Raw genomic sequence first — 27,928 nt, 5'->3', positions numbered from 1 at the left:
CTGCTCCTGTTGAAACGCGTTTTGTATATATTTTTTTTTGAAAACATGTCTGATCATATCCCTTGGATCTGGTACTCATCAGCATTTGAATCATTCTTTCTTGCCACCTCAAATCTAGCTATTTGGAGACAAAAATTGTTTCAATACATTTAGCAAAATAAGTATTTTAAGAAATTGGGTTGTGTTCATTTTTTTTTAACCTTAACCTATACATTTAAAAACTTAACACAACATATTTTATTTGTAGCATTGTTCATGAAATAGAAACAGGACTTAAATTGAAACAATCTTAAGTTCTTACAAGCTTCATGTTTAATGGCCATATTTTTATTTTCCTCTACCTAACAAAAAATTTAGCTATGATCAAAGTACATTTTTATTCTGTTCACTCTGCAAGCTGCATTGTCGTAAGCCACCACTTTCACGGTCATGGTTTTAATCAAATGTTTTTGTTTTTCTTGCCATCACTAAGATCATCCGATACTGCAGCAACAGATGCTGTTTAGCTTGTTCTTTTGAGTAGGTTACATTTTGTACCAAGTGGCTTACTCTTTTATTACTGTACTTGTTTAGTGGTAACGTCACATAGAAATCAATTGTGCCAACATTTAAAGGGACTGCCTACATTCTAATTTTTATAAAGGTGCCATGTTCAGACTGTCGCGCAACACTTTTTTTTTTTTTTTTTTTTTTCTACAAGAATTTGTGAACCCAGCCAAAGACAAAAGTGACTTGATTTTTCTTTCGTTACCCCAAAAACTTTTTTTTTCTCTATGAACTCTTAAAGTGACACTGATGCTGAGACAAAAAATTATAGTACAAAAAGTGATGTTACCCAAGCAAGGCCTTCTAATAAAGGAGTGTGGCCCCTTCACCCATCCCTCCCTACCTGTGCAAGTTCTGCTCACATCAGTTTCCTTCCATCCAATTAGGCGACCTGGGAGACCCAGCCAGCACCGTCCAGATGGACTTCCGCGGAGTGGTGATGGGGTACCTCCAAGAAGTTTCCAGGATGGAACCAGGGAAACTCATGGCCACTCCACACCTCTAAAAGTGCCATTGGCTCGTTCCCTGCAGATTAGTGAGGAACTGCTTAGCAGGAAACCGTTTTCTACAGCTGCCAGTCATGGTTCATCTGGACTGCAGAATCATGGACAGCACTTGATATTATCCAGGGAGGCTTCTTGGGCAAAGCCACACTATGAATTAAATTTTGGCCGCATGAAATTTAGGGGTAATGGTACACTCAGCAACATCAGTGACCTGCCTTTTGTCACAGAAAATGCAAATGCCTTTCCAAAAACCGTACAAAATAAACATGATATTAAAAAGGAAACGGGCCTTTCTTCTCCAGTTGATTTAAAAATACCGCAGGTCCGAGGCATGGACCTTTCATGGGAGTCTCGCAGTGGGGATCTGTACAATTATAACTCTTTGGTAATGGGTTCACAAATGGAGAGCGCACTTAGCAAAAAATTAAGGACTATCCTCCCAAAGCAAAATAGAAGAAGTTTGCTGGATACTACTGCGGATTCATGGAGCTCAGATGTTGAGCAGTCTACCTCTGGACAGCCATATTCCACCTCAGATCAAGAAGGAGACTCTGGTTCTAAACAACCAAGAAAAAAAAGGGGGAGATACAGACAGTATAACAGTGAGATACTGGAGGAAGCAATTGGTGTTGTTATGAATGGGAAAATGAGTGTCTCAAAAGCGCAAAGTATTTATGGGATTCCCCATAGTACACTGGAGTACAAAGTCAAAGAGAGGCTAGGCACATTAAAAAACCCTCCAAAGAAAAAGATGAAACTTATGAGGTTGGAGGAACAGGATGTTGCAGTAAAGAGTGAACTGGAACCTCAGGAAGAGGTGGATGCATTGCAAAGTGCAAATGAGCCTAAAGATGAATAGGCATGCAGTAGAGTGCCAATTAATTTACAAAATACGTTGTAATGAAACTGGGCGAGCACTTCTGTGTTCTACTACCACATAGTACACAACACCTGTTAATTTACTGTGAAACTCCTTGAAGTTTTATAATACTTGTATAAATACAGGTGACAGTTGTGCTCCAAATCATGCAAATTTGTAAATTTTCCATACCCAGTACAACCTTAGAATACTTTGTTTGGCCTTTACGCATGCTTTTCTATTACCTAGAGCATTGTTACCTCAGTAAGAGAACCTATACATGTGAATATGGACTCGTTGCCTATAGAGCCTGCATGTATTTTGTTATCTATTTTTAACCCTTGAACACAAGTCCACTTTAACTTTCATCAACATCAGGATTCATTTAAAAAAAAAATATATATATATATATACAACCAATATTTAGAAAAACTCCTAAAAATATTTAAAACCATTTATTTCCTCTACGGTCTAGTTTAAGTATTTACACCAAAATTGATTCTCCGAGAAATGGAACGTCGCCCCCAAAAACATTTGTTTTGGGGGTTTTACAATTTTTCGGGGACTGCAAAGGAAATGGCTTTAGTTGAGGATGGGAACGTGCTGAGAAGGACAAAATGTGGGGAGGAACACTTAAGTCATTCCGTTGACGGCCTACAAATTGGAGTATTATGCTTGAGCTTTACATTTCATGTACTTGGAGAATCTCTTGAGCAAGGCAATATTTGTCCTGTTCTGACAGAAAATTTGGAAGCATTTCAAAAATGTGTTGTGGGGTAGGGGTCTACATCCCTGTGGCACACTCCAGCGGGAACCATGCAAAATATTAACATGTAACAAAGTGATTGTGGACTCTTAGTTTAGATAGTGATCAAATTGATTTAATTACACTACACTGCTGGTTTTTCTTTTTCTTTGTGACAGACCGTGGCAAACTTGGTTCTTACCTGCCATTTGGGTATAGGGAGGAAATTGTATACACTACCTTCAAAATATACAGTTAAATATTTAAACACTACCTTTACAGTAACTTTGACACATTGGCTGGGTTTTCTATTAACTTCAGAGGAAGTAGCCTTATCACGCAACTAGCTCTTTTATGATTCAGGAGACATTGGTTTACACACAGTACTCCTCAATGGATATGACACATTTAGATATATATTTTTTATATATATATCTAGGGTTTTTTCACTGGATTTTAGTTTACTAAACTGTGTGGTTTCTACATTCTGTTTGATTCCAGAGAAAGGGAGATATTAACACTTTGAACTACTGTGATTTTATTTTGCTGCATAAGTTTGTTTATAAACAATACAACCTCACTACTCTTCACACAATTTCAGGAATGAAGGATTCTTGTTAGTGCTGACAAATCGGTTTTTCAAAAGGTTTTATGTATGGTTTAAACAGCACAGATGCAAACGTGAAATACTTTTTAAGGTGTAGTATGTTAATGCATACTGTTAGAATAGGCGTTGTCCTATGTCTACATTCAGGTAATTAAGTTATTTTTATAAGCACTCCATGAACCACACAGTTTTGTACATTATATGTGTTTTGGAGAATTCCTCACCTACATGGAGATTTAGTGTACTTTGTCTTACTGCAAAAGTACTCTATGGGGACTTGCATAATTTTTGTGTACAACCTCTTTAAAGTTATAAATGGGGCGAAGAGATGAGTTGAACAGTACAATACTTTAGTTCTGTAAGTAACATACTTTATAATTTGTGTAAGCAGTGCTTTCTTTCAAAGAAGTTCAGTTTATACTTGTGAATGAAAGGCAGCTTAGTTTGCCATTGTATCACTGCTTGGCGTTAATAGACTTTTTCTGGCTAGCCTTTTCTGAATTTTTTTTTTTTTTTTTAAAGGGTAGGCACACCTACTTTAATTATAAAAATAAAAAATAAGCTGTGGTGGCATATTCCTGAACTGTGTTCTGGTTTAATTCCAGCAAGAAATAATATTGCAGGTGGCTTACCTCATCTTTCCAAGAATTACAGGATGTATGTTTTGCTAAATTATTCCCATGCACCAGGCTTTGAATAAGGTATGTCCTCAACACTTGCATACCTTCACAACAGAAACAATTTTTGTTCTGTCCTGTGTGCATAATCACGCTAGTTAACTCTTTTGAAACATTAACTGTTCTCTGATCATTTTGTTCCCAGTTGAAACTAGTTTTCTGTTTCAACGGATGACAATCGAGCAGCAAAAAATGGTGTGTCTACCTTTTAAGGCTGCTGTTAGGAAAGTAATGTGTAGAAAATAGATTTTTAAAGTAGGTCTTGTAAATAGTAAATACTCTTTATTTGCTTTAAAAAAAAAAAAAAATTTTTTTTTAATAAACCAAACACTTAACTTTTATCTCTCAGTTGAAACGCCCTGAGACCTGAAGATTGTATCGTGTTTTGTCTGAAGTTTTTAAACATTCCACTTGATCTGTGATTTAACATTCAGGTAATCATTCTTTACAGAAAAGCTTTTGAACAAGCCAGAGCATTTCCTCCAAAGGTCATTTTTTGATTAGGAAAAGCATAGATTACATTAAAAGCACTAATTGCATTGCTAACTGCAATACAAAATAGCCATTATTGTTTTGTGAGGCATGTTTGAGATTAGTTGGTGGTCCCTTAAATATTTCATAAACTTTTTAAAACAAAGCTGCTGAATATTTCAAAAGATTTATATTTTATCTTGTACATTTTGTAAAGTTTTAGTCTTAATATTCAGGTGCACTTTTTTTAATGTTAACATTTTAATTTAAGCATTCCCACGGCTTCACTTTTTTTTTAAAAATAGAATTCATAATTCCACATGCAGATGCTTTATTGATTTCAATGTTCTTTCCCCCTACCCCCTTTCCTCCATATTGCTTGTTCTAAAAGTATTTTGGATTATTTATACATCTATGTGAAAGTTAAGGCATGGTTAGTTTCCAGATCCAATTCTTTAAATGTCTAATTCCCTCTTTGCTACTTGTGTAAGAGTGCATAAATTCACGAGACCAATTTTATGGTCATTTGAAGATTACTTTGCTTCTGCATTTCTAAGCAGTATTTAGCGGCAAAATATGGCTTAAAATAAGTGACCACAGAGCATTTTTAGCCACATGTGACGGCAGTAAACTGCATACTGATGGACTGCAAATTGATTTTTAATTGACCTTTCAAAAAGGCAAACAATACTTAAAAGAGGTTTGTAAAAAATAAATAATAAAAAATACATTACTTTTGCTTAAATCAGAGCGTGATTAAAAATATGTACAGTATTCACAAACAATGGAATGTTCTCAATCTTCATTTTGAGCCATAACACATGCTCAACTTGAAGGTAATATTTTTTATTACCATAATATTAAACTAGGTCAGACAACCTCAATCTGTTATACCTGGCAATATAATTCACTTTTTCATCTACTTTTAATAGGATGCAAACAACGATGAATACTCTGTATAGGTCTAAAAAAATCAGCCTCACTTTCTGTAACAAAGATTGCTTTGTGAAGCAAAACAACCTCTTAATTGTACATGCCTGTCCTTGCTCAGATTTTCGTTTTTCCGTTGCATCATTGTGCTAGGTTGCATCTCTGATTTAGCTAAATAGTGTTACATTTCTAGATATTTTTCACACATTCTTGTATTTCTGGCAATTGTATGTATAATTTGCAATGGATACTATGCCTTCATGAACACAATATGCTTTTTTCCAAAATCTCATGCAACAAGTATACATGGGTTATTTCCCTTAAGCGAGGGACAAATCACTCGTCAAGCAAGTATCTGTATATATTCTTTCTGGGGTGTCTCCTCTTTCTGCCCCTCTTCCCCCCCTCCTCCCTTCCCCCCCACCCCAAATGTCTCCCTAAAATTGAATTATTTTTGTGTATATAAAAATTCCATACCTCAAAGTTGACTTTATTTTTAAACATGTACGTTAGGTTTTGAGAGGGCACATAATGGAGTTAAAAATGACATTTTGATAAGGGAGAGCAGTGCAATTTCAATAAAGCCGTTTAATGTCGGAGCCATATACAAGCAAAGGAATGTATTGCGTTGTCAGAATTGTCTAGTATCAATGCATCGGCTCACTCTCTTACTGGGTATTTAGTTCAGGGGTGACAACTCCAGTCCTCAGGCCTCCCGCCCCCCAACAGGTCAGGTCTTTAGGATTATTTAGTTCAGTATACTTCCTGGTCCAAAATCTCCTACAGCAGGCAAAAGTTTGCTATGTGCGTACAATTGTATTTGCCAAATATCATCTCTAGATATTTTCTAGATTGCTGTTTCTATATTAAAGTTTTTTGTTGTTGTTTTTTTTGTGTACTCCAAAGGCCGTATAGTAAGAATATAGTTAATTTAAGCATCTGGTATCTCTTCAAAATGGTAGGAAGAATACTTGGGTAGAAGTAAAAAAATGAATGCGAAGATCAAACTGCCTAGGAGACGTCACAATTTCCCCAAAAATGCAAAAACAAGCTACCTTGCAACCTTACTGATTTTCTCTTCCTTTTCAAACAAATCTAGAAAGCATAAAAATATGGACACTGGGAAAATGTGCTGTTTATTTCTTAGCAAATTGACGAGGCATTTTGTTATACTATTTAAAATTAATCTGTTATGCTGTGTTTTGTTAAAAGCATTCACAGAACATTTAAATACTTTTAGAAAGCACTTGGCAGTCCTGTTGGATAGAGAAAAAGGGGCTTATTAGCACTAAACCCTTTCTTGATATGGACTTTGTAAACAAAAGGCACTGGAACCTAGGTTTTTGTAATCCTAATACTTAAAGCAAAATGTAACAGTAGGATGCAAATATCTCTACCTGTTAAAAACTAGATAACCGTAACATGAAAATGAATTCCCCCTCCTGTTATTTAACTATAGGTAGTATGCACACTCTGAAATGCAACTTTTTTTTTTTTTTTAAACACGGTAACATTTTATAGAAACTGATATACGTTTTACACATAGGGAGGGAAATGGATGCCACAGCGTCTACATTCTGGCTTAAAAGATTGTCACAAAAGGTGAGATGAGGAAATTGAACAGTAATATAGTGTATACCAGCATAAACATTCCAAAAATGTAGTTGCTGATGTATTTGGAGCCCATGGATGCATTTGATTGTAATTTAATAACTTTTCAGGAGAAAATCTTTTGTTTATATAAAGGGCGGTTTGCCTGCTACTAATTTTTAAAAGGAGATATTTTATCTGACTCCCATGTATTGCTAATACTAATGGGATGTACATGTGTACAGCAGCCTATTGCTGCTTGGAGGAAAACAATTGTATAAAGATACATTAATGTTTTAGCATAACGTGTAACCTCTGCTTCATGGGTTGTCTGGGATTGCTTTTGCTGTGTTATCAGTCTGCAATGTTAAACTTAGGAATTCAACATATGTATACACTTAAAACCCTCAGGGACAGTCTACTTACTCACTATTCTCACTCGATTCAGGTACTTGTACTCTATTCTTAAACTTCGCAGTGACTAGTATTTTTGTTTCCTTTTGACGTGCTTGTAGCACATCCTTTGAATGTCAAGTTTATAACTCACTTCAGGTATCCAGGTATATCTCAGCCAAACGGATTTTAAAAGCTGCATATTAACTCTTCAGCACACAGTGCCTCAGACACTTATAGTGGCATTCTGTATATTCAGTTACTACTGAACTGATAGCATGGGGGTTCCTGTTTTATTAGACAAAATGTTCACCCTTTATATTAATGTACAGTGCTGAATCCATCGTTTAAAATATTTAATTATTTTACTGTACAGTTACAAACCTCTTAAGATGCATGGCCTCGCTTACATTCACTATGCGTACTTTTAAACTCTAGCACTGGTCATTTGGTGTCTGACCTCTACGATTTAGTTATGCAATGTATTTTTTTTACATGATTTGCATTGGCCACTGTGATGGAAACCAACAGGCCAAAAGTGCATTGAGTTTAGTGGTAGCATTACCTGGCTTAAACCAGTGTTGCATTACAATTTCAGAACCATTAAATGAGTCATTAAAGCTTTGTGTTGACCTTAAGCCACTCTACTTTGAGACAAACAACATAATTGTATTCATTAGAGACAAAGCTCAATGTTTTAGTTTGCTTTCAGCTATGATACTCCAGCCTGCATATGCTGACTTAAGTAGCTATTGCATAAAAAATAAAACTAGTCTAATTTGTTACTATGCTTAACGATTATATATAGATCCATATTTCCATATATTTGATCAGCAGGGTGGCTTGTATATATGCATATAGTTATATCCCTATATGTAGATATGTCTATATATCCTAATATGTAGATATATACATACATGGGTATATATATCCCAATAAGTTATGAAAAGAAACAGGAACCCCCTTTACTCTTATTGACCTCATTTCAAAATACTGTTTACAGTTTGACAGAATTGTATAATTTAATATTTCTCTTGTACTGTAGTTTATATTTATTTACAGATTTTTTTTGTACTATGTGATTTGAACTTTTTGTTCTTGCTATGATCAATGTCTTATGTAGTAGAGCACTTATGATCAGAAGATTACTTTTTTTTGTTTTGATTGCACTACATAATTTTTTTTTAATGCAGTTCTGATTTTGACTGGACTAAATAAGTTATGTCTAATGTATGTGATGAGTACTTTAAATTTGAAAATCCATGTGGTTCATTTTATTAAATTTCTTTGACATTGTATGTTGAAAGCGCTGATTCTGTCGTCGTGCATGTGTAAAATTTAATGGTTCATTGTATTATTTAACCATGACTTTTTAAAAACAAAAAAATACATTCCCAGCTGTAATGTTGTGTATGGTAGTTCTCACTGGATGCTAGACTTTTCGAAACCACTATTCTTCTAATAAATTTGTTGTGAAAAATTTGCAGAAGTGTATTTTTTTTTAATTGGTGTTTAAATTGTGGTTTGTTTTTTCTTTTTGGTATCTTTAACACTTACTCAGTCCTATGCTGTTCTAAGCATGTCACGTTTATTTTTCTCCCACTATCTTTATTATACCTGCCTTGTCTTCCTGTACAGACCTAACCATATTCAGTGTTGTATTGACATAATAGTTGATCTTGCTGTCGTGCAACATATAAAATAAAGTGTCGCTCTCCCCCACCCCCCTCTGAATTTTTTAGGCATTTATTTTTGTTTTGCTTCCAATAACTGGCTGGATTCTTCCTGCACCATATTTGTTGTGTTTCTTTTTTTTTTTTTTTTAATCTTCTCTGCCTGGACATGCAATTTCCACTTGGATTTTTGAACATTTGATTAATAATTTGCAAATGTTCTAGTTATGTAACAATCCCAGAAGAAAGGGGCTTTACTAGCCAATAATCCCCTGGCTGTAAGAGTTGAAGACCCGAGGCGAAGCTGAGGGACTTTAACCCAGCCAGGGCATTATTGGCCAGTAATGCCCTGTTCTAGGGGGATTATTGCTATTATAGGCTTTTTTTTTTTTTTTTACATTTTCATAAATACATTTATGTAGTCATACTGATTTATCAGCATGATTGTCTACATTCTTATGCTTTTACTGCAAGTTTATTAAAAGGAAATTGTACACACACACACACACACACCCCAACCCCCACTCTATATACAAAAACACACTTTGCAGTCCCCACTACACACTGTGCAGCCCCCCTCTACACTCGCAAAACACACTACCGCCCCCCTCTACAACTACACACGCAACACAGAAACACACTGCAGACACACACCAAAACACACTCTGCAGCCCTCCTCCACCATCTGCAGACACATTGCAGCCCCCGTCTACACCCTCAACACACATGCAGACACACACCAACAAAACACTGCTGACCCCTCTACATCCGTAAAACACACACCAGCAGCCCCCCTCTACACCCACTGCAGCCCCCATATAAACACACACACAGCCCTCTGCACCCCTCCTCCACTCACAAAACACACTACAGCCCCCACTCTGCACCTACACAACACACTGAAGAGATACACACAAATCAACAAAACAGACTCTGCCACCTCTACATCCACAAAACACACCAGCAGCCCCCTCCCTATACCCACTGCAGCCCCCCTGTAAACCCTCACACTGCAGACACAAACAAAACACTCTGCGCCCTTCCTCCACCCACAAAACACACACTGAAGACACACTAGCTCCCCCTCTACACACACACAGCAGACACACACCAAGACTCTGCTGCCCCCTCTACACCCACAAAGTACACACCAACAGGACACACACACACCAATAAAACTGCTGGCCCCTTTACACCCACAAAAAACACAACAGACACACAAACCTTTCCCCTCACTCTCCTGTGCGGAGCTCTGCAGGCAGGGTGGGGGAGGAGTCAGTGCCTTCTGTCCAATCATCTCCCCTGTCTAAGAGCAAATTTCACTCTTTGTGAATGAAAACAGAAAGCTGATTGGCTGAAACTTGGCAGGGTGCCAAATTCCGGGCCATTACTGATTGGTTAAAATTCTGGGCATTATCCAATCAGAGAGCAGGGATTTCAATAATACCCCAGAATTTATCAGCTTTAGCCTAGAATTGCAAATGATCAGTTTTTCTTGATCCAATTTGTATTTTACTTTTTAGAACCAACAGACCAGTCTATAAACATGTAAACAAAAATGAATGCATTGCTGTTCAATACGTCTTGCATAAAGCTTGCCAGTTCAATTTTGTGACCAAACGGCTCCTTGATCACTTTTAAGCTCTAGAAACTGCCCCTGCGTCTCCGAAAATTGCCTTGGTGCATTTTATTCTGACTTCTGACAGCAAGGGATTTTAACGTTTCTGTAGTCTGTCAATTAAATGTGTGGTTTTAGCATACCACTGATAGGCACTAATTTATATTAAGTGCTGGTTGCATTACCTAGTCTTGGTCATCAAGTAATAGCCTTCATATACCTTAAAATATAGTTGTAAACAAGTGATTTAAATAAAAAATCTGAAATATCTTAAATGGTGCCAGTTTCATTTACCTGAGTAAGTTGAATACCAGGCTAAATTGCTACATTAATCGGCAACACTTAGGTTGACTGAATCTTTTCTCTTGTAATCATTACTGTTAGAAAAACAGAATTTGGCAGAAGGACATCACTGATCATTAGCGACCATATACCTATTGGAAAAAAACAGTGTGAAAGATTTGTATTTTGGGCAACTCTGTTTCACTTTACTGATTCTGCATGCACATCCCAACTATGATCGTTTCAACAAGGCAGATATTTCATAGATACAACCAATATGCCCATCTCCAATTTGGCAGAAATGTGATCATTGAGCTGATCAGTGTTCTGCTGTAAACATGTCCAGTGTGTAACTTGTGAAGATATGAGACGGTTGCATTACATGGCATTGGGCAGCTAATGAAGAATCTGCTCCTCAGACCAATATATACTACATGAAATGAATGGATTAGTAAAACTGGTGTATGAACAGAGCCGCTTCTTGAGTCATTACTGTAAAATCAATCTTTGATCTTATCCATGAGGTCACTGAAATATTAGTGGCGTAACGACACTTAATTATTGCTTACCATGATTGTTTCCTCAGTGGTTTCTGGGAAGCTGTACTTGCATAGTCTGTAGAATCTATACTCTGAAGGATTCATTCTAAGCGTCTACTTTTACAGGGTTTAATTTAGATTTTATACGTTCTTCCATAACTAAGTTAGTTTGTCTTCCTTCACCGATACAAGGGTATGCATCAAATGTCATTGTGTACATTTTATCAGAAGAGCTGTTAGATTTGAGAAGTGTGCTCGAATATTTGTATTGCTACAACACAGAACAGGAACAAGTCCCTAGTATCAGTGCTCAAGGTAGAAAATCACTAAACAGATGATAAACTTGCTTGAAGACAGACTTCATGAGCCTCTGTGTGTACCTCTGACTAGGTGTGTATATGTGCTTTTGAACCCTCATGGGTTTCTTCAAAATGCTGTGCTTTTCATGATTCTTCCACTTTATAAACGTTTGCAGAGTAATACAATATTTCTCCTATAAAAAAAGATTTGTCAGGGAGACATTGACTCTTTTTTTCCCCCTGGTTTAGCTTGCAGCATGTAATTGTTTTTCTAACTTTATTTATTTTATTTTTCTTCTAGAATGCAACGTGCAGAGACCAAAGTCATAGATCCCAACAATTCAACAAAATTAACACTGGAAAAGTTCATGGTTAAACTGTGTACACATCACCAGAAGCAGTTTACTCATGTGTTAAACAATTTGTGTACTGAAGAACCATTGTCTGAATCAGAGAATATAACTACATCAATTTCCAGCTCTGTATCAAATCTTCAAAACTCTGACATAGAACATAATGACTGTACCCATTCTCAAAACAAATCAACTACTTCTGTGTTGCAGGTAAATAAATCTGATTCACAAAGCTCTATAAATAAACATTCCAAGCCAGTCATTAAAAGGATTGTGGCAGATTCTTCAGATGAGCAGGAATACCATGGTCCTATCGAATATTCAGCTGACCGCTCAAGACGAAATATTTCAACTGCATCAGGAGAGATGCCCACTGAGCGGTGCACAATGACTGCAAACGCTAGATCTTTACATGTCTCCCCTTTCTCTGTAAACCAAGGAGAGCAAACGGTTGAAAAGGAACATGTTCCATCTGTTAAAAATTCAGAAGAAAATAATCTGACTACAAGAAATATGACGGGCTGTGCTAAATGTGAAACTGTGTCTCATAAGAATGATGGTTCAGAAAGCTGCATTGTGTCTCAAAAGAATTCAGGGAGAGGTTTATCGAATGATGCTTGGGACTCGGAATTTATTGCTAACTTGCCTAGAATTGTTGACAAAGAAAATGCTTTGCAGACTAGTCCCAAAGCAACGCTTTCAGTTTTGGACACACACGAGAATGACTGTAAGCTAAAATATGAGAATTCCTTACATACTGTAGTTACAAACAAGGTGGGCAACCATTTAAACCATTCAGACAATAACTCCTTTGAGAATTTTCAGAACCTTAGGGCAAGTTCAGTGCCAGCTCTGCGTAAAACCAGGTTGCTTGCAAATGTTAAGCCATCAAAATCAACTAGAAAATGCAGAAGGACCCCTGCTTTGCGGATAAATGATTATGATAACCAGTGTGATATAGTTTACATTAGTCAGCCAATAACTGAATGCCATTTTGAAAATCAAAGGACTATATTATATTCACGCAATACAGCAAGGAAAAGTACTCGGGGGTATGTATTTAGTGGGGACTGCTGTGAGCTTTCAACTGTTCGCACATTAGTTAGAAGGCCGAAAATAGAAGAAAAGGGAAACTGTACAGCACAAATTCCTGAAGCATTAATAATTCCTAAACTGTCGATGATTTCTGAGACACTACCTTCAGCAACAGAGGTCATATCTGTTGCCCACCCTGAAGAGAACATTTTAGAAATAAATCCGTTTAAGTTTTTGCCACAGAGTGATGCATGCAGTGAAAAAAGATCTGATCTCTCATGTAATGAACCTGAAATTGAACTTGAACATAGTTTGGTTATGTCAGATCAGTCATTGGTATCCAACTCTGGGCCTTTGCTTCTTGATCTGCAAGAAACAGAAGGGCAATCAAAAGAGGTGATCTGTACTAGATCCAGTACAGTAAATGGCTGTCTGAAAGGACATGAAGAATGCACTAAACCGATAGAACTAGAGGACGTTACAGAAAATATTGATTCTTGTTTTGACTTTGTAACTGGAAATGTTCATAAAAACAGCATTCAGGACTTTGATACCAAAACACTCATTGACATTACAGATTTAAATGAGTCTGTAGCGCAATCTGATTCTGCATCACCTTTAGATAATGCTGATATAGAAATTTCTGTAGAGCATACAACTGTACTTCCATACTTTGATTCTACAATACAAAAATCTTCTAATGAACTTACTCCTTTAAAGGTTATACTGGGAGAGTCACCAGGTACTTTAGAAGACTCTGGCACAAATCCTGAGTCTAGATCGATTTCTCTCTCAAATGAAATTGGTGTACAAGAGAGTGCATCTTTATCTTCTGAGTTTTCCTCTGATCTGAAAGATTCAGAGACTTTATATCCTATCTCAACCTGTTCTGTAGATATTCCTGGTGGCTCAAGGGTAGAGAGAACTGAAGATCCAGCTTCTCAATCAAACAGGATAGGCAAAGAAAAGAGTGTAGATAACATTTCTGGATTTTGTTCCAGTGTTACAAATTCTGAGACTTTTCAGGTTGAACTAAAGCGTTCAATACCAGGAAAAAATTCCAATGGGGGTTCAGGAGAAACTACAACTCAGGAAGAGGTTTTCCCTCTGTTTGTAAATTGCGCTAAAATGAAGGGAAATGCTTGCACTGAAGTAGAAACAGAAGTCCTCATCGATGAGGAAGTGCAAAAATGTGACACTGTAATTACCAATGGAGGTCTTGGGCAAGACGGGGTAGAAGAATTAACAGAAACCAAAACCGTGAGTAGTGAAGAAAGTAATGACAAAGGAGAATTCATAAAATTAAACAATTCCTGCAAGTATGATGAAATAAAAAATCTTATAGATATGTCCCAGTTAAAAAAGGAAAATAAAGTTCCAGCTACATCTGACCGACGTCTCAGAAGTCAACAGTTCCAAGAACCAATCAAAAGTACAGTTTTGGAACGTAATACTCCGTTTAGAATGAAGGTTCCTTGTCTTCAAGTCAAGCTCTGTAAAATTCCAAGTACTGAAGATTTCCAGAGGGTTGTGAAAATTCGGAGTACAACATATGTCAATTTTGCCACGGATTACCATCCAAATTTCTTAAATCTCAGTGACACGAATGCAGATGAAGATTTTGATTGTGATCAAAATAATTCAACGTCCAGAAAGACTCTCTGCAACATAACACAAGAAAAACCCGAAGTGTCAGAAAGTATGTTCAATAATGTTTTATCTTCTGCATATAAGCTGTCAGAAAACATTGAAATACGTGTTGACACAGGTTCAAAAGAGAGAAAAGTTCAGTTCTTCCTACAAAATAAAAAAGACGGCATATTAACTGTGGAAGATAAACTATGTTGCAAGGAGACACACAATTTGGAAAATCAATGTAATTTTGAACCTAATGATCCTAATAAGGTTTTGGCTGTTACCACACACTCAATTTCCAGTTCAAGAAGTAGAATCAAACATATGGCATCGAGAACATTGATGAAACACAAAAGGTTGGCTTTACGAAACTACAACCTAAGACATTTATCTACAGAAAATAGTACCAAACAATCCATTCGCATTAAGAAGCCTATTGAATGCACTGCCCCAAAGTCAGAAGTTTGTTTGTTAAATACTTTAGAAGTAAATGGCACAGATAATGAAAAGGACAGAACAACATTTGTGGATTGGTGTTCGGAAGAAGACAATCAGGAACGTATTTCTAATTTTAATAATAAGTACATGTCCATTCACAAAGGTTGGATTCCACTTGAAAAGGAAGTACCTTTTGTACATAAATCTAAAAATAAATCGGACAAATTGAAAGAAATTTGGAAAACAAAAAAGAGGGTCCGAAAAAGCAGAAAGGTGCAAGAAGCTAAAAAAAACTCACCAATACAGCAGTTGTTTATGAATGCTTTTAAGTTATCAGACATTTGCAGATGGTTCCTAGAAACAACTGAGACAAAGTCATTAGTGATAGTAAAGCAATTAAACACTCCTCTACATGAACATCTTATATTACCAATGATTCCTTTGCAGAAGTATCCATCTTGTAACTTGTATCCTCACACTTTACAAGCTGAACGCTTGAAAAAACACCTTAAAAAATTTGCTTCTGTTATTCCAGCTCGGTATAATAGCAAGACTCGAAATGCATTGGCTAAAATTATAGAGAACAAAACAGTGCAACTTGATGAAGTTCCCAAAGAGAAAACGTGTCAAAACGATATAAAACAAGACACCAATGACATTAGAGATATAGAGCCCTCTGTTAACCTTAATACACCTGCTAGTGTGCGGATATTGAGAAAGTACAACATTAGGGGAAAGTTAAGACTTCAGTCGGCTACAGTAAAGACGAAAAAGAGAGAAAATGTAATAAATACAGTGGAAACTAAAACAAACTGTAAAAATCAAAGTGTCAAAGCAGTAATAACTCCCAAATTATCTTTGCAAGTTACAGCAGATGCCCCCACACCTAAATTGGTAGTGTCTGAGGAGAGACGGAAAGGTAAAAAGCGTTGCAAAGAAGATCAAATGAAAAAATCGTGTGCACAACCAAGAAAAAAGAGAAAAACAGAAATAAAACCCATGTGTGGAAAAAATATGCCTGGTACTTGCAGTAAAGGTACACCGCCAGCGAAAAAAGCAATCAAGAAGGTTAAAAAACTAGACTCTTTTCCCAAACCCAAGACTCCAAAGAAGCAGATTGCAAAGGTTAAAATCTGTAAGGCGTCAAAGAATGTATCTTTGAAAAAGAAAACAAAGACTGTAGTAAAAAAACATTCACGTAAAACTCAACTGACTATTTGTAAAGTTAACAAGAACGTCCAAAAGAATCGGGTCAAACCAAGACGGCTGCCCACAAAATCGTCAAAACCGAGAACCACGAGAGCATGCTCATCACGAACACAGAAAATAACACAGAAAAAGACTAATGGAAAGACTCACTCCAAGTCTAAGAAAAACAATAAAAGTACTGTGTCGCAGCAGAAGAGAAAGCGAGGGTCGGAATCAGACTCTCCAAATTGCAGCAAGAAACGGTCAATTGACGTAAAAAGTTGAACCAATTTACTGTACTTGTACAGTCATCCTTTGCATTAAAGCTATTTTAAAAGCGGTAGCAAGCCTTTAAAGAACTTGCAGTAAAAAGATAAAAGATTATGTAGGCATTTTACAGCCGATGTAGGTGGAGAAAACATTTTTTGGTGCTGAGAACGTAAGTTATGTTCCTTTAAAAACAAAAAACAAAAAAAAAAACATGAATATCATTAAGAGTACAGTGCCTTATTTATCATTTTTATTTTTTTTAGTTTAAGAGCTAAGCTGTGTGATACTTGCATTTTATACTTGATGCACAAGCACATGTACTGTAGCATAAAACAAATGCACACATAGTAGCTTACGGCAGCTTGCCACTGCTTTGTGTATGAGAAACCATGGCATCTATAGAAGTTGGCTTGTCCTGTTCACAGATTTCAGTACATTGTGGTGTTTGTCGTCAATTTAATTTTTGTTAATATTACTAAAACAAAAGGGCTTCCATAGTCTTGTAGAAGATTTTCAGCTTTCGCGGTTTGTTTTTATAGCTTTTTAAAATTTAAAAAAATATATATATTAAATGCTTATCTGTAGTAAATTGAATTCAGGTTATTTATCTGTGACTTGTATGCATATAGGTCTCAAATATCCTATTTATATAAACATGTCATATTTGCACTCTGTTGGCCCTCGTGATTTGCACAAAGGAATTAATAACTGAAACACTGAGTGGCAGAATTATTTGTGAATGGCTTAATTTAATCCTTTATGAAAATTGTTAAGGGACATAAAGGTAATTTTAATGCATGAATTTTTAGTCTCCAGTATTCCTTCAGGAAATGTGGTTTTTAATGCCCGAAATGTTAATGTTTTAAGCGTTAAACATTTGCTGTAGCTTTTTTTAATTGGAGTGTATTATGATATAAAGTTCAAATGTAGTTTGGACTTTCCTTTCTATTCAGTAAATTATCCGAATCCTTCTACAGCATATGCGATAACCCCTCCATTTTCAAGAATTAAAAGCAAGTCGTTTAACTGTTACTGTGGTAATCAGTAGAAAGTGAAACAATTTTTGGGAGAAAAGTTGTACTCGGCAATGCATTTGCAGCCCTCATTTGCACAATTTATAAAGCGAAATTACTCCTTTTTATATGATGTTGGCCTTACATACCGTGTACCTTCAGTCTGCTTTCGAAAGGACAATTTTGTATTCCAAGTCCATTTCTATTTGACTTTTCAAGAAAACCGTATAAATTCACATTCCAAAATAGCTTGGTAAGTGAACATTCTAACCTTACAAAGCACGGTAAAATGTGTAAAAAGGGTGGCAACCCAGCATTGCATTCTCCACTATAGCTTGCATTTCTGGCCACTGCCTTCCAGAGTCTGTTTAGACCATATTGGATCACTTTGTTATGCTGGTTACTTCAATATTTACATTTTTAGAGAGAAAATAAATGTTTATCCCACCTGTAAGATTTACGCTTTTGTAGAACTTCTATTTTTCTATTGTGGACAATTAATGTAAATACATTATACAAATAATACACGACTATTTGATCAAGTTCAAGTAACAGTATCTTTGAATTAATATGTAACACAAATTACAATTCTATATTGGGGAAACTGTGGAGAGATTTTAAGGTTTAAATGTTCAACTTTCAGTCCTACAAATGCATACTAAAAATAAAGCATTATATTTGATTCTGTGGATTCAAGATGGCTTATATGTTATGAACTAAAGGGCAAGGTCTGTATTCAACAGCCCCATAATCACACTAACAAAAGAATGGTTTCTTTGGAAACACATGCAGGCAAGTGTCAGTTTTGCTCTCTACCTACAAAATACAAGATATAATTGGAGTAAATGTAAAAATGACATATCATTAGCTCTTAAAGGGGAAATCCCCTCCTAGAACCAAAGTGAACTAATTCCAGTGACCTGTTTTTAAGGGGTGTCATCTGGGCAATATCCCCCCCCTTTCCCCCCCCCCCCCCACAAAATTGTAACATCCAAGCGATTTTTAATTTTTTTATTTTTTTAAGACTAGGGAGCTGTTTGATTTCATGTGATTTTGGTGTGTTCAAGTGCTTGAACACCTCACCTTAACGTTATTGGTTCCCTGAGGATAGGGTAAATGAAACATCTGATTCATGGGCCCCTAAAAAAATTCAGGGCCACTTGGCCAATGCAAGTTTTTTATTTGTATTACAAATTATCTTTTTTTTTTTCATCACAAATGTCTGATACAATTTTCGAGTTGCTGCAACTTTTTTTTATTTATGGAGAGGGTTTAGACCTACATTTGCAATGTTGTTCACAATTTTATGTTTTAAAGAAATGTAAAAATAGAGGTTACATGAGTGAGGGCTTTGACGTTTTTGTGAATTCAATAAATATTGCTAAGCAGGAGTGAATATATGTAATCCAGGGGATTTGTGTTGTTATATAGAAAAAGCTGGATGTAATAATGGTGATCTATGGCATTACATACATGCTATTTATTGCACATTGCCAGGGCAGACACACAGCTTTTTTTTTTTTAATTCTTTTTCACTTGAGAGAACTTTTATTGTCTACAGTACCATCTCTAATAAATGTTTCAGGGAACTTAAGCTATTTTGCTACACAATATTTTTGTATTGCAATGTCTTTATTTTTTAAGGTATATTGGGATTTAAAATTGCATTTTTGGGGCACTGTACACATACTGTGAAAACAATATGTAAGGCTTTATTGATTTCTGATGAATGTGGATATTTAAAATATACTGTAGTTCAAAAATTTGAATAAAGTGGTGTGTGCGTGTATAGGTTTTTTTCCCTTTTCTTTAAAACGTTTTTTTCCCATTTCTTTAAAACATTTTTTTGGGGATGTGGAATTCTCTTCACATTGCTTTGTTTTGCATTATTACTTTTTACTGAAATGAAAGTAAAAATGTTGTGACGATTTACATTCAGTCAGAGGCATATCCTGTGTTAACGGATTCCATTGGATTTACTGTGAAGCTCGGTCACATGTATTACACACAACTGGATGTGATCGTGTCATAGGATAACAGTCTTATGGTTTAGCAGTAAAATGTTATTGAATCTTTTCTTTTGTGTTCATTGTGTTTACCCATGAGCAAAACCTCTGTTTTGCCAATAAGGAAATTGTAGAGGAACCTGAAAATTATATTGCTTGAGAAAAGAGTAGCCACCAGAGATTAAGTATTTCATTGCTCATGAGAACCCCCTAGTTTGGATCCTGTAAACAAAATAATAATCAGTGGGAAATCCTCTTTCCATTAAAGCACTGCAAGAGCAGTAAAGCATGTTTTCTCTGAAAGGAGGGAAAGTGACGTCTTTAAAAAAAAAAAAAGGGAGTTGCCGAGGCATATTTGGCTCGAATCCAAGATGGCCACATAATTGTGGAGCTTTGCTGAACCCGGGCATAAAACGGCAACTTTTAGCAGCACAAAGTCCTCAGCAATGCACAAAAACTGGTCCGCTTACCTCCATGCACCATGAAAACTTCCAAAATGCACTCCGCTCAGGAGGGCGCAGTTCTTTAAGAAATGCGACCAGCGGGGTGAGCAGACCCAGAAGATGTCGTGACGAGGGTACAGTCTGACTCAGATGTGGAAGAGCAATATCTGCTTACTACAAAGGTGATTTACATTACCCTTAAAAAAAAAATAACATACATACAGGTACAGAAGGCAATTTCTGAACTGAGATGACATTAAAGGGCTGGAAGAGAGAACTGATTACCTAGGGGGGAAAGTGGATGAAATTCTCTGCTCAGTACTGGACAGATATCGAAGTAAGGGGCCTAAAATCTCATATTCACTCCCTAACTGAAGTCCAGGAATAGAGATATAGAGATGATATAGAGAGATCGTTCCAGATGTAACAACCTCTGATTGCAAAATATAATATCGTTGGAGAAGTTTACACATGGGCTCTTTAAATCGCTGGTCCCAGAATTTTCAAAGAAAAGTTGATATTGGACAGTGTTTGGGGCCGAAATAAGCAGATCCCCAAAACACAATGGACGTTATTCTCAGAGTTCACTACTTCACTGTGAAGGAGGCTATTCTCACCGGGGCTAGACACCAACAAATTGCGAAAAGGGCAAGCAAATTGGCAAAAATGGATAATGAAAATAGAATTGTAATAGAAAGTAAGAGCAGCCCTAAAAAGTAATTAAAGTACCGTAATAACAAAACAAAAAATGAGCAAAGAAAATATAGGACCCCTTTGTGTGAGATGGGCAGGCAGATTATTGGAGATAAGGCAAAAGCAGAGGTATTAAACAATTTCTTTGCCTCTTTTTACCAGGGAAGAATCAATTTCAATAGTAGTGCCGCAGGAGGAGGCCACACCCTCCATATTAATGAACAATTGGTTAACTGTGGAAGAAGTTTATAGGTGGCTTGAAAACATTAAAGTAAATAAGGCACTTGGCCCCGATGGCATACATCCATGAGTTCTCAAGGAGTAAAGTTCAGTAATAGCCAAACCATTATATTTAATATTCATGGACTCAATTTCCACAGGCTCAGTACCACAAGATTGGCGTAAAGCAGATGTGGTGCCTATATTTAAAAAATGAGCTAGATCACAACCGGGGAATTACAGACCTGTAAGCCCGACTTCAATAGTGGGGAAACTACTTGAAGGTTTAATATGGGATAATATTCAGGAATACCTAAAAGGAAATCAAAACTATTGGTAATGGTCAGCATGGATTTATGACGGATAGATCATGCCAAACTAACCTTATTTGTTTCTTTGATGATGTAAGTTGGAATTTAGACCAGGGTAATGCAATTGATGTGGTCTACTTAGATTTTGCAAAGGCTTTTGATACGGTTCCACACGAGGTTGGTGTACAAAATAAAGCAAATTGGACTCAGTAAAAATATATGCACCTGGATTGAAAACTGGTTGAAGGATAGACAGAGGGTTGTCATAAAGGGAACCTTTTCAGGTTGGGCTAAGGTCGTATGTGGAGTACCTCAGGGATTGGTACTGAAACCCCTGCTTTTTAACTTGTTTATTAATGACCTTGAGGTTGGCATCAAGAGCAAAGTCTCTGTCTTTGCTGATGATACTAAATTGTGTAATGTAGTAGAATCAGGGCAGGATGTAATTGCTCTCCAGAAGGATTTGGAGAGACTGGAAACTTGGGCAGGTAAATGGCAGATGAGGTTTAATACAGATAAATGTAAGGTTATGCATTTGGGAAGCAAGAATAAACAGGCGATATACAAATTAAATGGGTATACATTAGGGGAATCCTTGATGGAGAAGGATTTAGGAGTGCTTGTAGATAAAATGCTTAGCAATAGTGCCCAATGTTATGCAGTAGCTGCAAAGGCAAACAAGATCTTATCTTGCATTAAACGGGCAATGGATGGAAGGGAAGTAAACATAATTATGCCCCTTAATAAAGCATTAGTAAGACCACACCCTGAATATGGAATACAGTTTTGGGCACCACTCCTTAGAAAAGACATGGAACTAGAGAGAGTGCGATTTATGAGGAGAGGCTAGCTAAATTAGATTTGTTTACGTTAGAAAAGAGGCGTCTAAGAGGGGATATGATAATTATATACAAATATATCCGGGGACAGTACAAGGAGCTGTCAAAAGAACTATTCATCCCAAGGGCAGTACAAAGGACTCGGGTCATCTCTTAAGGTTGGAAGAAATGAGTTTTCACCAGCAACAAAGGAAAGGGTTTTTTACAGTAAGAAAGAAAGTATTGAGACCGCGCTTGTCAGGTATTCTCAGCTGCCTGGTCCTCTTCTTCCCGCTGCTCAAACTCTCTGGCGATCGACCGGGACACAGCAAACATAAAACAAAGACAGGAGCGCAGAGAAGGCAGGACGTCAAAGAAATAGTTCACATTTATTTATACACATAGTAACTCAAAAACTTACAGTGAAGTTCAGCCACTTGATCGATTCAAATCCCCTCACATCGCCGACATCAACACCATGAGATCCGCAGAGCAGGGGGGCTCCAACTAACCTGGATCACCATGCGGTTGTCAAACCGGAAGTAAACCAGGGGCAGACTACCAGGAAGAACCTGTTCCTCTTGTTAGAGCTGCATGCCTAGCTATAGCAGCGCTCACAATTGCTTATCTTTGGAGAGGTTCAAATGCCGAACTTGTCCCACAAACACTGAATGGTAACCCTCTACATCTTTTGCGCTATTATGCGCTTCTTCAGGATGCAACAAGCACATTGGGATGTGTCCCTTAAATAGGGTCTACACAAATTACCCCAGGTGCTTAGATTAAAGTGCATAATTTGGATTATTGCTCTTCTGTATCAGGTGAATACTAATAAACACACATACACCTAAGAATGACACATACATAACATGACAACATTATACAATTCCATTAAAAAAAACACTTTAAAAAAAAACCTTATTTAAAAAAAAACATTAACTACATACAAAATCTCAAATAAAACATTTCAAATTTTGAATAAATTACATATATAAAAATATATTGTAATGGAGAAACTACCTAACCAACAAAATCAACACTGGGATACCAAATCAATATTTCACATTTACTTATTAATCATAATATTAAATTTTAAAAATCATAATTTTTTAGAGATCAAATCACATTCCAATTCTATACAATTAACTTTAATCCCAGTATTTATATAAACTCTCCAATTAGTAAATCATAAATTAATTTCTTCATGATATTTAATTTTCGATCTCTTACATTTTGTTACTAATTATAATTATTACTTTTAAAACACTAACTCTATGATTTTTAATTTATTATTTAAAAAGTTAATTATTAAGAAAACTATCAGTCAATCATTCAAAATGTGTTTATCCACTAAAATATAACCATAGTCTGGGAGCTATTTAAATCTCTTTGCAAAAATAAACACAAGGATGAATTCTCACTAGAGTTATCCTCCTTATTTAATCATTTAGTTTTATCTTAGAAAAGGATTGTTCTATCATTTCATTTAGCCTCCTGGTGTTTTGCTATGTAATGAATGTATCCAGAATTGCTCTCTTTGGAGAAGGAAGAAAGCGGTTAGCTTTCGAAACGCGTAGGGTGGCGAATTAAGCACTTCTGCATCATTTGGTTGGCGATTCCCCCCCCCATGACAGCAGAGACGAAGAAGCGTTTGCTGGCAGTTAACTAGCTGGTCGTTTGCGACATCGAATCGAATCTGCTGCTGCCGATCTGGAAATAGCTGCACGTTTTCTCCAGTGTGCTGAGTGAGACCATCCGCCCACACGCCGGCTGGCGTGCACACCTTCCATGCATGGAGACACCCAGGAGCAGCTAGCAGCTACCATCACAGAGAGGGGATACTCTCAAATATATCCACCGCTTGCCTATATCATCCATCTGGTGAGTGGGCATTTCATCTGACTCCACCGGTGCTGCATTGTGCTTATACTAATCTTTTATTGTCCATATTCATTTTATATGTCTATGTATGTTATATGAATTGTGTTATTAAATGTTTTTATCTTAATTTTACACCTATCTGATCTCTCAGCTGATCCATATCTGTTATATGCTGTTTGTCTCAAGTGTTGTTTGTCCTTTTACCATACAGTAGTATGCTATGTGTTGTGCTTTTTTTCTTTTAAGCACACCCAGAGGAGCCATTTCCTGATCGTCCAACAGGCTTGGTTTTTATATCCTTTTTGTTATTCATTTATTCACCTAGGCGCCTCTAGATACATATTCCCTTTCCATGTGCATGTCCTGACCATGGGGTCAGTTTGTTGTATCGTAGGCAGCCCCTTATATGTGGTTAATATCCACACTTAAGGTGTTATATCATATATTATTTGTTGTAAATTGGTTAGCGCTACCTGTTCCTTTGTTTTTTCCTATGTAATGAATGTATCCAGAATTGCTCTCTTTGGAGAAGTTTCAGGTCCCTATCACCTTTCCTAATATCTCTCTCCACAACCTCAAGTCCCCTGAAACGTAACCCTTCTGCCAATCCATTATGATGATCAAAGAAATGTTGTGCCAAATTGTGAATATTTGTTACCTTTTTCTATAAGGCGTGTGGCATTCTTTATTCCATTTACATGTTCACCAATTCGTACCTTAAGTGGCCGAATGGTTTTAGCAACGTAATATTTATTTCTTGGGCAGTTTATAACATGAACAACGTTTTTCATTAAACATGTAAGAAATTGGTTGATTTTATTTTCCCGCATCCATAAATGTTTTACCCTGTGACATAAATCTGCACATAATACATTTCCCACATCGGTAATTTCCAAATGGTTTCCCCAGGAAATTCCCACTGCTGGGAACAGGTATATTGGGCCATTTTTAAAGGGCTAGGGGCCAGAATGTTTCTCAAATTTCTGGCCTTCCTAAACACTACCTTGAGTTTGGCAGGTAACGTTGTTTGCAATATAGGGTCCATTTTCAGAACTCCCAAATGTTTATAGATAATCTTCTGAATCTTAGACTCCTGCTTACAAAAATCCGTTATAAATATTGGTGCCTTGTTAATTTCAGAGGATTGGCTACTATCTTTAGGAACTAATAATCTTTCCCTAAGTAAGTGAACTTCTATCCAGGGATTCTTGTATCACATCGCTACTGTAACCTTTTCCCAAAAATCTCTGTTTAAGGACCTCAGATTGTTTTTCACAGTCCCTTGGCTCAGAGCAATTTCGTTGAACCCGTAGGATTTGCCCATATGGTATATTTTTGAGCCATTTTTCAGAGTGATTACTAGTGTAATCAAGGTAGCAATTGACATCTACCTTCTTAAAATGAGTTTTGGTCACAATACTATGTTCTACCGCCTTTAGATTCAGATCCAAAAAATTGATTCCTCTAGGATCTACCTCTCCCCTGAGAACAATATTCTGATCATTCTCATTTAAGAATGTGATGAACTCATTCAATTGTCCCCTAGATCCAGACCAGATAATCAGAATATCGTCAATATATCTGCCATAATAGACCAAATATTGACAATACCCATTATCCTTCCATACATATTCCTCTTCCCAAAGAACCATAAATAAACCTGCATGATTGGGGGCAAAACAAGTGCCCATGGCCATTCCATTGGTCTGTAAAAAGTATTCTCCCTCAAACAGGAAATAATTGTGATGCAAAATAAATAAAATGCTATCAATGATAAAGTCCTGTTGTGCACTTGATAAATTATTATGTTGGTGTAGAAAATGTGCAACTGTCTTAATACCTAATCCATGATGTATACACGTGTATATAGTGAGCTGACATCCAAAGTGTCCCAAATAAAATCATCCTCCCAAATTATATTAAGTAAATGTAAAACTTCCATACCATCTCTAAGATATGATGGAAGTGCGAAAGTCATGGGTGCCAAAAATGTGTCAACATAACGTGAAAGGTTGGCAGTGATGGAGTCGATACCCGACACAATTGGATGGCCTGGAGGATCAATTAAGGTCTTATGGATCTTTGGGATATTGTACAAAATAGGCACACAGAGATTAGGATTAAAAACAAATTTAAATTACTTATTACTGAGTATACCTGCAAATCTGGCATCAGCCAGGTGTTTCTCTAATTTGCTGGAATACTCAGTAGTCTGATCATATTCCAATTTACGGTATGATTCTTCAACATTTAAGAGTCAGTACGCTTCTCGCAAATAGTCTGATCTACCTTGTAATAGTAAGGGCAGTTAAAATGTAGAATTCATTACCCATGGAGACTGTGATGGCAGATGCAATTGATTTGTTCAAAAAAAAATTGGACATCTTTTTAGAAAGGAAAGGTATACATGAATATACAAATAAGAAAACATGGGAAGAATGTGGATTCAGGGAGTAATCCGATTGCCAATTCTTGGAGTCAGGAAGGAATTTATTTTTCCATTTATGAGATATCATTGGATGATACGACACTGGGCTTTTTTGTTTGCCTTCCTCTGGATCAATAAATAAGTATAGATATAGGATGAAGTATCTGTTGTCTAAATTTAGCATAGGTTGAACTTGATGGACGCATGCCTTTTTTTTTTAACCTCATCTACTATGCAACTATGTATACTGGAGGGAGTCTACGAAGGGCACCAGATTAATTTTTTTTAATGATTTGTGCCAGTAAATATAAAAAAACTAAAGACCTGAGGTTGATCACCAAAAGCCTGAGAGGCAAGATTATGTATAGGTGGTTCCCTTTCAATTTAATAATCTGGCTGTGGAACCATGTTAATTGTGAAAACCCCAGAAGGAGAACGTGTTAATAAACCTAGGGGTGAAGAGCAAAACAAATTCACATCAGATGGCTAAAAACCTGCACCCTACCTCTCGACTCAATTGAGAGCCAAATAGTCTGGAGATAAATAGATGGAAGATGAAAAATGCATGTGCCCAAGGGAGGGTGTTTGTAGAGCGGAGAGAGTGTATCGACTCAGACTTCCCTCCCTTGTAGATGAAGACCTGCTTGCCTCACTTTTTCGCTGAACTTGGATCAGAAGTTAGCAACATTTCCATTTCCCACCCAGTGTCTTGAGAGAAGAGGATTATATGCCACACAATACTTACGTAGAGACTAACGTCTCTTTAGTATATAATGCACCCCAAATATGGTGTGTAAAAACTTAGTGCAATAAGATAGGGCTACCTACACTTTACCAGGTGGTATGGCGTGGGGATAGCTACTGTAAATATCATATGATGTAATGTTATATACAGAAGTTATATGTTACGCCCATTATAAGCCAAGTCTGATGTAAATGTATATTGTCAGGATCCCATCATCTTATCAGTGCTTCCAATACTGCTGGATATAGAAAGCTAATAACTGATTCTAGGTCAGAACTAATCTTTTGGAATAGCTGACTCAAACTAGTAGCTGCCTCCAAGGGCCCACATCAAAGTTTAGCTGGCTGTATTGAATTGTGTATCACTCAAGAAAAATTGCCGGTACTCGCTGAAACCTAGCGTTTCGGTTGCGTCTGTGACATCACTGTAACTGTCATCTCTAGCCGAGGCACGTTTCGTTCCCGTGGGAACTTCTTCAGGCTAGAGTCTACAGATCAGGTAAACATAACATGGAGGTTTCTACTATAGCCAAGTTAAAATACAATTAAATTAAAAAAGTATTAAACAAAGAGACCTAGGTATGATCTCAGGGATGAATAGATTATATTGTTTAGACTAAACAAATCAGGAAAGCTTATTGAAATAAGCTTTTGTCTTCCTACTTAGGTTGTATTTTAGGCGCATTCCTTACTTAATGCTGGTGCATGGTTTTCATCA

The 27,928-nt window shown here is 36.6% G+C and overlaps 1 protein-coding gene across 7 annotated transcripts in view; it reads left to right on the top strand.

The window, feature by feature from the left end:
* The window catches only part of LCOR (ligand dependent nuclear receptor corepressor), a 73,094-nt gene that overhangs the window by 19,844 nt on the left and 25,322 nt on the right, over positions 1–27,928 (top strand). For 4 of the 7 annotated variants that reach the window (XM_075612394.1, XM_075612393.1, XM_075612396.1 and 1 more), the window contains one exon: positions 12,037–19,456. In XM_075612394.1, coding sequence (XP_075468509.1) covers positions 12,037–16,669 — 4,633 coding nt within the window. In that variant the 3' untranslated portion in view covers positions 16,670–19,456. Of the gene's footprint in view, positions 1–932; positions 8,807–12,036; positions 19,457–27,928 lie in introns of those variants that run through there. The other 3 variants (XM_075612399.1, XM_075612398.1, XR_012803581.1) reach the window with 2 other exon arrangements.

The sequence above is a fragment of the Ascaphus truei genome, chromosome 8, assembly GCF_040206685.1.
Source record: "Ascaphus truei isolate aAscTru1 chromosome 8, aAscTru1.hap1, whole genome shotgun sequence".
Taxonomy (NCBI): domain Eukaryota; kingdom Metazoa; phylum Chordata; class Amphibia; order Anura; family Ascaphidae; genus Ascaphus; species Ascaphus truei.
Note: the sequence above shows the minus strand (reverse complement) of the source record. Positions and strands in the feature narration are given on the sequence as shown.